The following is an 11,884-nucleotide window of genomic DNA, read 5'->3' as shown; positions in this document are numbered from 1 at the left end:
GTTTTTCTATTTTCTTTTTTCATGCATTTCCCTTGGACCTTGGAATTTCATTGGTTATTCCTGACAACCTTGGTGATGATGGTGATGATCGCAACAATGACACCTTTAACAATCCGCATGGTAACAACGGCACGCTGATTAACTCTGGTGATGGTGACCACGATAACACGGTGGCTTGTCGTACTGATGGTGACCACAATGCCTGGTACACCGTGGTGACGGTGACAACAATGACACGTTAATAAATCATGGTGATGGTGACCGCATTGGCATGCTAACAAACCACGCTCACTGTGGCCACACTAACGTTTTGTTGGACATCTTGTTGGACCAACGACTTAATCGCTCCTCGTAATGTATCCCTTAAACGCTTTTTAAATATACCAATCGTGTTTCATATCGTTTCTTTAATTCTTTCTATTCAATGTTTGTCAATCACCAATTTTTTTTATCGTTGTGTTTATTTTTTAAATAAATTAATCTGACACAATATCCCTTTAAAACTCATTTTTCATTGACCAACAATCTTCAACGAAATCTTATTATTCGTCTTCAAAATTTTCCACACATCTCACCTATTCTTTATTGAACATCGTCGAAACACGATTCTTCCAAATATATCCTTAAAATTCCTTCCATAAATAATTTCAATACAAATCGACACCTTTCCCATTATCTTTCATCGATGAAACATGGTAACGTGTGCGGTTCCCTACGCAAACTTGCCATCGAATTCCGCAAACGTGTTGTTCCTCCCGACTCTCGTGTATCTCGCGTGTAAACGAAACGACACCGCTTTCGCGGATGTCATCGATACATCGTCGCTCAACCGATCCTCGATTGATCCACTCGTTAATTACCGCGAATCCCCCGAAACTGATCACCGTTGCGGCGATACTGTTACGGGTCATCGATCGATTCACGTTTCTCCGCTTCCTTCCTTCCGGTTCTCCCTCCAAATTTCGCCTCTCTTCCGCATCTATCTCTCGTTCTTGAATTTGTTCACTCGACACTTTCATCTCTCGCTTTATTTTTTTTTTCCTTTTCATTTATTTATCTATTTATTTTTATTGAAATATCGGGTAATGTGCTCTCTGTCGTTTCACGTTTATTTTTAATCTTCTTTTTGCTTCGTATTACGATGAACACACTTTAATATTCGATATTTGATCAAATGACAATTCAATAATGTTTATCTTCGATCGAATTGTTTTTTTTTTTTAATATTTTGCTTTTGATATTCATCTGCTTTCGCGAAATTTTTGCCAATTCAATTTCGTTGTCCATCATATTTTTGTAATATATTTTTCTAAATTTCTGTTTGAATCTCGTATTGATTTTTGTGATTTTTAACACAACAGCCTTGTTATTAGGCACTTTGAAGACCTACCAGCGAGCAGCCTGCGACGAGGAGTCGATGACGCTCAAGTGTCCACTAGGTACTACCATCTCCATCGTTCTGGCTCAATATGGAAGAGCGGGACCAAATGGTACCGACAGATGCAATACCTATTCAGAACCATCGATGTATCTCGGGGACAGACAAACGAATCAGACTTGCATCTGGCCGCAGTCGCTGCAGGTATGTGTCTAGAAAGCAATTTCTCAATAATTTACATATTTTTTTTCATGATCTTGATGAAAATATTACCTTTCACGAAGGGAAGACAATCTTTTCTTTATAATCTGTTTTAACAGATATGATAAATAATTTGATATTGAAGAAAAAAAAAAGAAATTTAATAGAATTCCATTTATATGAACTTGCCTGAGAAAAAGAAACTTTACTATTTATTTCGTAATTAATTGCAATTTTTTCAAAATCCTTTTTACATTATCATATTCCTTTTAATTTAAAATGTATTATTATATTACATGAAAATACATTCACTATAAAAATCAACTTCGATATGAATTTATCTATTATATTTTTTCCATATTCGTGAAACTTCGCAAAGCACTAAGAGTAGAGACGCCGTAAAGAAAAGATTCGATCTCTCGAAGTTGAAAGAGTTTCTTCGTGAAACTTTTTCCGCCATCTTATATTTATTAGATCCTTGCGAAATCCTGATTTCTAATTCAAGGTAGAAAGACGATTGCATTGACACTCAAGATCTTTTTCCAGAAGAAGGGATCAAAGCGAAAATAATCGTAAATCGAATTCACTTTGACCGGTTAACCATTTCAACCCTCGTAACTTGTGCTTAACTCTCGTGGCCTTGCATCTTTGCAAAGATTTTCACCAAAAAGAATTCCTTTCAACCTTGGAATTTCATTTCAGATTTTAGTGACTTTGTATATCCTTTAGAACTTATTTCTTCCCTCTTTTCGTTGATCGCTTTCTTCGATATATCGAGGATTTTTTAGATTGATTTCGTGACGAATTATACTTGGCTTAAGTGTTTTTCTTAGATCTTGATGGTTTTTTAACGGTGGTGTGTTGTAACGGGCAGGCAAAGAAGTGAATTTGAAGTCGAGGAGAGGAGGATAAAGAAATCGAGGACAGGAAACAAAAAAGAAAAGAAAAGAGGAGAAAAGTCGAGGATTTGTAAATATCTTGACAAACGACAGAATAGGATATTCTGTAAAACTGGTATGGAAGTAAAAATCTGTATAATTTTTTTAACAAAATGTATTTTGAAAAATAAACGCGGGAAGCACAATAATCCTAGATTTATTTTCTGCGAAGGATAAAATTTTAATCATTCCATTACCTTGTTTTCAACAAATAATATTTTTAAAAGAGTATCAACTTTATTAAACAATTTATCGTTTTTCTCAAATTTCATTATGCTTAAAATTATCTGTTGCAAAAGTATGAAGAAAATATGGTTGCAGCAGAAGATGAATTTTATTTTCAGGGAAAGTTTATTACAGTAAGTTAATATTGAAGAATGAACATCACAAAAGAATCTCGAGAATTCGACGTATAATTACTTCTCGTTATCTCGTTTTATGTCGTAAGCATTCCATTTTCAACAAGAGTCAACAACATCTTGATCGCCTTGTTTACGGAAGTGCGGAATAACTACTTTTAAAGTTTTTAAGATCATTCTATGACAGGAATATTTACCATTTTTAAATTGAATAATACCATTTACATTCATTTTAGATTCCACAACTTATATCTCCTCTTTCGAATAATAAACCATCCTTGCAAAGAATTTCCTTGTAAGGATATATATTTATATTCCTCGCACTTCTCAAGATTAACGAAATAAATTTCTGTCGTACGTTACGTGCAAAATGCAAACATTTCGCGGGAAGGTTCGCATTTCAGGCTGCATTTTCTTCCATCTCGAGTAAGTTGGTCGGCAGCAAACTCGACGAAACAGCGGAGTGTCGTTTTCAGGTCAGTTGTCATTATCTTTTCGAACGTGTATTTTAAATGACGGCCATCTCGTTGCACCTCTTTCGTCCAATTTCACTCCGCTCTGTTTCACTCGCGACGAGACTCACGATTCCACGATTTCCCACTGAATTTCCACGGAAAACGAACCTCTAATTTCGACACCTTAATCGACCAATTTTCGTGAATCGAAACAAAATAAGAATCTTTCCAATTGTATAACTTTTATTTAATTATTCGATCAAAGCTAAATATGCTTCTATCTTTTATTTATTTGTACAAGTTGAACACGTATCGAGATCAATGTAAAAAATTCTTGAATATTGATTTTCATTGGAAAGCAGTTGTAAAACGATGAAAAATCCAACGAAATTTAAAATGATTGTGTGTATCCATGATAACATTGTTTTAGACAGGTGCAAAAATTAAATTCATGATGATATACGTCAATTATAGAATAGTAAGAAATTTTCATGACGCATACGTTGCATCATCAATCTTGAATGTATTAATTTGATATATTATGATATAATAAAATAAAGATAAAATAAAATAAAAGATAAAATTGGAATTAAAGAAGAAATTTTGATACCAAGAAACAGATTATTTCGATTTGTTGGAGCAATCTCTTTTCGCTAGAATGATTTTGGATGGGAATTATAAAATTTTCGCGGTTATCCCATTATAAGGGCGTAATTTGTAGGTTGGTTAGGATAACAGAGATTAGCAAGACGAAACAGAACGCCAGGTTTTGCAGTCGCTTGCAAAATCCTGTTTGTTTCCGTGCAATTAACTGCAACGTGGAACGAATTTCGCGTGAGGGTTTGCGGCTGCATTCGATTTGCGATGTTGATTAGGGTAAATTATGCAGAGTATATTAGTAGCGTGTAATTATCGAAGGTTTGTCGACTTGATAATGATTTGCGTTAGATTTTAGAAAAAACTGCATCGATGTATCGTATACGATATATTATTCTTTTCGTTATAAGGTTAAAGAAGATGAATCCTTGAAGGAAAAACAAAATAGAAAGTAGAAAATATCTTTGTATATTCTTTTTTATATAATGTATATTATGTAGAATTAAAAAGTTTGTTAATTCGTATAATTTTCTTTTCGTCTCATTCATACACACACAATAGACGATAAGTTATCGATGAAACTACAATGAAAATTCATACTGTGATATTCAATGATCAGGAAAGTGGAGTACGAGGATTTCGTATTATACGTTTCTATTGCTCTGGAAACTAGCCATTGTGTGTGATTCTTACTTTAGTGGTGAAGAAACTAAATAAAATTGCTCCTTTTATTTTATCAATAATCTCTTTCTCTTTTGCACTTATCATTAAATATATTCTCCTTTCTTTTTAGGAAAAATATTTTCTCAAATTGTTATTTTTCTCATCAGAATATTATTATTTTCACTTAATCACTTTCAATATTATACTAATAAAAAATAATAGATATTATTATTTCATATATATCTGATATCACTTTAATTTCTATAATTCTTCTTATGATAATCATCTCATTATTTATTTTTATAAATTTTCAAAGAAGGCTAAATTCAAGGATTCTAAAAAAAAAACTATTAGTTATTCATCAAAAAAATAACGAATGAAATCATCCTAATTTATCATCATTTAACACCAACCTTAAATCCAAAATTTCCAAGTTATCAAAAATTTATGAATTTCATTTCAAAAAATATCATATAACGATATATCGGGAAAATATCAATTCACATGGTTATGCAGCTTTGCGCTGGAAACACGGAAACAATCTTTTCCTAGGCTTTCACCGCCACCCACTTAGTATAATATGATCACTCCGAGGAACCACGATCAAGTTCATTTACGTTTTTCAACGTAAGCTTATCGGAAATGGAATATGAAAATGTTACGTAGCATGGTGGTAAGAGGAGGGTGCGGTGCTCGAACGCGTGGCACCGCGCCAAATACGCTCGTTATTCCGATCTTCCTGATAATATTTATTATTGCGGATCCAGGCAACTGCGGAAACATCGTTTAGATTTATCGAACCACCATCAGCGAAACAATTCCGTCGCTTTATTACAAACAAAAATTTCTTTTTCTCTCTTCTCATTGATTAAGAGCGATGATGATTCTCTTTTCTAGAAACGTTGGCGAACGTTAAACGGTGGGTAATATCAAGAGGAGGATCAAGAGTTGCAATTTCGAAGCGTTAAAAATCTTAACGGGATCGCGCAACCTTTAAAAATTAAAACTCTTAACTACACTTCGTGTAACTTTTTAAGATAATGAGATTTAATGGAAAATTATGTGATAACAAAGGGAAGAACTTTTGATTTTTTTTTTTTTCTTTTTCTTTGGAGTTAATCTTTGGTATTAATGTTGCATCAAGTGCATAAATCATGCTATTAGCGAGAATTGAATTTTATCGAATGATCGTGTTTTGAGAAGGAAAATACTTTATTATTGAGGTATTTGCATGTTAATTTGAAATTTAGAACAAGATTTCTCCCCTTTGAACCTGTGATCGATTGAACCAAAGAGTTTTCCCAATCACCAACGTCATTACTTCGTCGACTTCCGCTAAAACTTTAAATTCCTTAATTAAATCGGAATAATTTTCGACAACCCTTGTCCTTATTCCTATGTTTAATCTTGGTATAACAACCATCGACACGCTATTTCTACCAATTTTTCCAAGTCTCCTCGAGAAGAAGTTTCGCGTTTCCCAGTAAATGAGATTTGGCAAACTTTTAAAATTCTTAAGATAGATCGTGCTTCTTAACAACTTGAATTGTTTGATCAACTATAATCCTTCGTAAAGCGTTCTCACTCTTTAAAATAGAACAACTAATTCTATAATTGAACCAAACAACTTGAACCTTTTTCAAAAGATTAGTATTAATTTATTGAATAACGCAATTAATAAAATTTGTAACTATTAAATCAGAAGATCAGCGTCGTTATCATCAATATTCTCCAATGTGATCACCATACATACAAATACATGTTTCTGATCTGTAAAATAAAGCAAACGTTAAAAAAAATCTTGAAAAGCACTTATCGATGCAAATTGGCTCCTTAACACTGTTTGGAAAATCGATTTAATTGGGATACCGATTGTCGAGGTCTTAAGATTCGACGGCGTGAAGATTAAGCCGTAATGATCGACTTCTTGTTGCCTCTGATTCCCTCGAGAGATCTCTTCGCCTGCCTTTTGAAGCGTCGACTCGTACTACTAGTTTCAAGTTGTGATCTTGTAAAATATTTGTTGGAGAGATGAAAACTCTGATAAATGACTGGCAAAGCGTTTTGTAAATTTAATCTTGAAGTTTAGGAATACTGATGAGTCGAAGTTCCTTTTGAGAAAATACACGTATTAGATTTCTTTCTTCATTTTTCATATATGATACATACGTAAAGTTTTAAAAAATTTTTATAGAAATAAAAAGAAAACGAGATATTGATTATTATAAGATCAATTAATGTTTCTTATTAATCTAATTTATTAATCTAATAAATAATTATTTCCAATTCGATGAAACATATAACTTATGAAAATTCATATTTAAAATATTATTTCTTACCTCAATTTCAAATATAATTTCCACATTTTATATTATTCCAAGCATTCTCTTACATCGATCTAACATTTTTCGCGCAGAATTACCTCAGAATTACTCAGAAAATCCGCATCCACGATATTGACCCATTCTTCCGGAAGGCTCCGCGTGAAAATCGCCGATCGTCGGCCACGTTTTGATCCTATGGCATTAAGGGCAAACGTGTGCAGTAAACGTTACACCTTATCAGGACCTGTCCGTTCGAACTCCATTTCATGCCGAAAAGAAAGCAAAAAAAGAAAAAAAAAAAGAAAAAGAAAAAAAAGAAAAAAGAAATAAAACTTTTACAACCTTCATAACGGCCAGTTATTCGCATTATTCAATCCTGCGTAGATGGAGAAAGAGAAAAAAATATAACTCGATTCTCTCGTGACCATAAAAATGACGGACGTAAACTATAAAGATGAACGATTGGGTCTATCGCAATTGCAGAATCGTACTTTCGAAAAACAAAAAAAGAATACGTATTCATATTAAAGTATTTCATTATTTTTTCCACTTCTTTTTTTCCCTCCCTTTCTTCTCACTTTTCTCCTTTTTAAATGTAGATCTCCATTGCCATATTTCATTCTTTTATTTTTTACCTCTCATTTTCATATTTTAAGATATAGATCTCCACGAGATACGTTGAATTCAGAATGGATTAAAAATTCGAATCGATCGAATGCTGGAAAATTTCGAAGGAAAGATTGAATTCCTCTCCCTTTGGTCTTTCTCCGGCTGGGTGGTGGCTGTTTCGTTTCTTTTCATTTTCGGTTGAAATATACGGTAGGTTCGCCGCGTGATACAAATGCGATCGTAAACCGCGATGGAGAAAAGGGAGTTCTGGCCGGGTCCCTGATATATGAACGGAATCGAAAATCTTCAACGAACGTGCTTCCCTTTGTTCCTTTATTCGTGCCTTCCCAACGATGGGTTCGTTTGAAAGGGGTTCATTGTGACTTAGCTGCTCTTCGAGAGAAACTCGATAGGATATTTCAATCTGATCGGTTTAATTTCTGCTCGAGTTCTGTACTTTAGCGTGATTTAGTTTTCTTTTTTTCTTTTTTTTCTTTTTTTTTGCTCTTTTAGATACAAAAGAATAAAATTCTCGATGAATTTTTAAAAAACGAAATAAATTTAATCAAAATTTGCAAAATTTATAGAAAAATTCTCTTAATAATGAATAAAAATAATTAACAATTCTTTGTTATTAATATGGAAATCTCATATTGGTATCTCATATTTCATGATGAATAAATTTCTGAATATTTCCATATATCTATATTTAAAATTAATATAAATAAAATTTAATCATATGAGATTATCTTTTTATTCATTAATATAAGGTATAAAGAATACACATTTATAAATTAAATTTTATCAAATATATAATTTAATCCTTACGAAAAAAATTCAATTAAAAACGATATCGTTTCAATGATCATACTTAAGCTTTAAACATATCAACTTTGTTATTTTTACACACCAATAATAAAATTGTATCTCTCCGTGTAATTAATTAATTTCTCTTCGCATATTAATACACCGTTTATAGAGAACAAATCACAGGAAAATTTTCAATATACTTCTCGAAGAGATGCAATAATCTGTCTCATCCAACAAAAGTGATCTCATTACACGATAACGAGGAGATACACGCGGCATAGCATAATGAAACTTGTGTAGTAATTTCCAGCGATAATGCATAGGCTATTCATCGTGTGAAAAGACCAAGTACGTCATCAATATCCCTAACGAATCGCTGTCGAAGGATATCCTATGGATTCACGAATTGCTGACCAAGTTTGTGCAAAACTTGTTTATCATAGTGTTTTCCATCCTTGTCAAAATTGCAGACTAAAAGAAGTCAAACTTTCACAGTATCTTGTCATCTCTATTCTTTTTAATAGAATATATTTTTAATAAAATGAATTCGTCCAGTATCCAAATATTATATTTCCATGGTATTTGTATTTCTTAATTTCAATTTTTTAAATTCTATATCTTTGCTGATTGAAAATATATATAAAGTAGAAAAATCAAATTTTTATTTTATTAATTCTGGAGTGAAGAAATTAATGGAAATAAAAATTGAGAAATGGAAAATATATATCAACTTGTATTCGACTCTCTTATATGACAATGGGACATCAGCATGTTAAATGATTCGTTGAGACTATGGTAATAGGTAAATGGTCGAAATCCGGTTGAATTATGCAAAGCGGATTATATAAAATTAATTGGTCCGGACAGTCACCCAATTTAGTTGTTCAAATCTACACGATTTACGGAAATTATTAGCGGCTGATGTATTTCATCTTTATCCACCACCACGTTTCAAGTATTAGTAAAATATCTGTTAACGTTTCTGTAGAGAGAATAATTTTCGTATAATCGAACATCATGAACGAAGAACTTTTATTGACGAAGCAATTCTCAATAATACAACTATCAAATATTTTATCAATTATTTGCATTTCACTCTTCACTTAATATTGTCACGCTTTAATCGTGCCGAGTTCAATTTTGATTTTCGATTAAAAATCTTCGAAACAGCTCTTCAATATATCAAAATTCATATTTGTCGAAGAATTTCATATTAATCGTATATTGATGTACGATACATTTAGTGTGAAAGAATTATTTCTGTCCTTGTTCTAAGAGAAAAAAAAGAAATAAAGATTAATAAATTTGATAATATTCCCATTTCATAATTCCAATTATACCCAAAGTATATTCACTACTTTTTATAAAGAAACTAATCCACTAAATATTATATAGAAAATTAAAAATAACTTTACTCAATATCTCAATTTTGTAAACATCAAATTGCAATTTACAATTTTATCGAAACTTTCCTAGAGATCTATCATTTTGATAAATTTTATAATGTCATAATTTCAATTACAAACAATTGCATTTCATACTCACATATACGTACATACACTCTCAAAAACGCCAAATAATCCACTCAAACTTCCGCTACCACGGAAACTCGCCCCAAAATCGGTGTAATATCCAGCAGATTAAAAACGGAAATTCGACATCACCAGCCGGAACGATTTTCGTCAGATAGCAGAGGCTCTCGTTGGTTCCGTTGATATCCTGTTTCCGGGACGAATGGAGGAACGAGCGTATCGTTAATCGAGGAATTAATGGACCAGCGGGTGAGCGTTGGAGCGTGTAAGATCGGGTTGGCTGTGTGACGAAAGAGGGGGTTGGTTTCTGGTTAGGAAACGGGCCGAATACGTGATCATCGATGCACACCTCTGGAAATCGATTTCTCCCGCGAGACGTTCTCTCATTTGTACATGAAACACGTAGAAACAAATCGAGAGTTGAAGACTCGATAATTAAATGCGTGCCGGCGAATCAGGGGTGGGCAAAATTTTAATAATTGAATAATAATTTATTTCAATAATTTATTATTCAAAGCATCGAATAATCATAAAAAGTGTAGTAGTCAAATGGCTGAGGTTATACGAAGAATGGATCAACTAGTTACGAATAAATAAGGAAAGTGATACTAAATTAGAAATTAAGTTTCATTCATATTGTTAAATTAAATATAATTTTTTTCCTGAAAGCAAACCCTCTTAAATATTTTTAAAACAAAATTTTCAATAAATCAGAATTTTTAAGATTTTTAAGATTTTTGAAATTCCAGGTAACACACAAAATTGTAATGAAACAATTAGAATATTCGATACTCTATACAGGAAATAATTATATCCAATTTTTTAATTAATTTTTTGTTTTAGTTTGTCAAATGTATAAATTAATTTCTAAAATAGAAATAAAATAAAATCAATAACGAGAAAACCTTTAAATAGTCTTAAAATATATTCATTTTAGAGAGATGCATCTTTGGTATTTAAATATTATAAATCACAGAATAAACGTTATTGTTTAAAAAAAATTGTACAAGAAAAAAGACTCGAATTGTTAGAATATCATCTTAACCATCGTTTCTGAGTCACGTTTCAGTTATTAAAAAGCTAATTGTGTTTGACAGTAATTTCATAAAGGATATACTGTTCCATATAAAATCTTGCATATGAAATATAATAATTGTGGATTTTTTCTCAAAGAAAAAAAAGGATGGAAAAGATAATATCATTAACAAAATTCTTTTTATAACAATTCAGCATTTATTTTTCTTTTCTAAAATTAGAATTAATTTTAAAAACATTAAAATTAATTATTATAACGAAAATTCACCTGAAATTTGAATTTCACCAAAAAATTTCTGACGCAAAATTAAGTGGCAATCTTAATATAACTAGAGCAGTGGAATTGAGGCCACGGTTAACCTCGCAATTTTTCGCCCTTCCATACCTCCCTGTTTTTTTATTTTTACCCCGGCAATTGCAATAACCGCCAAAGAGAGACGCAACATTAATTTCGGCTAGACTTCAAAGCGGTTCTGAGACTGTATTGTACCAGGCCGTGGTTCGCGATGCAACTCGACTGCTCTCCTCTTTTCACCCTCGACCCCTATTCCCTTTCCACCCTTGTCCAATTCTCACCCCATTCGCTCTCTTCTTCGAATGACACGATGCATCTCGACAAAGGGGAACTAACGACGGAATAAAGAAGGAAAGGAGAACGCGTCTTCGATGACATCCTCGATTTTCCATCCCCATTTTTTGTTTGGCAATAGCCTTGAATATGAAGCCTTGGAATATGATGCTCGAGATCGATTAATAAATGCATATAGAAAAATACTAATAAAATATCAGAATCGAAAATAATCAAAAAGAATCGAATAAAACAATGAAAAAATAATTGAGAACCAAATCCAAATTTTTGAAGAAATTTTATTCATAGAAATTTTGAAAATTATATTGAAAAAGTATATTGTAATTTAATACTTTAAATATCTGATTTAATATTTAGCAGATAAAATGATATCCTGTTTAACATTGCAGTTCGT

General features: G+C 32.1%; 1 protein-coding gene across 1 annotated transcript in view; it reads left to right on the top strand.

Annotated features, from left to right (window-relative positions):
• Positions 1-1,332: 1,332 nt before the first annotated feature.
• The window catches only part of LOC102681049, a 94,190-nt gene continuing 83,638 nt past the window's right edge, over positions 1,333-11,884 (top strand). Inside the window, exon 1 of the mRNA XM_006625107.2 lies at positions 1,333-1,582. Coding sequence (XP_006625170.1) covers positions 1,418-1,582 — 165 coding nt within the window. The 5' untranslated portion in view covers positions 1,333-1,417. The remainder of the gene's footprint in view (positions 1,583-11,884) is intronic.

Source organism: Apis dorsata, unplaced genomic scaffold (genome assembly GCF_000469605.1).
Source record: "Apis dorsata unplaced genomic scaffold, Apis dorsata 1.3 scaffold_1280, whole genome shotgun sequence".
Lineage (NCBI taxonomy): Eukaryota > Metazoa > Arthropoda > Insecta > Hymenoptera > Apidae > Apis > Apis dorsata.
Note: the sequence above shows the minus strand (reverse complement) of the source record. Positions and strands in the feature narration are given on the sequence as shown.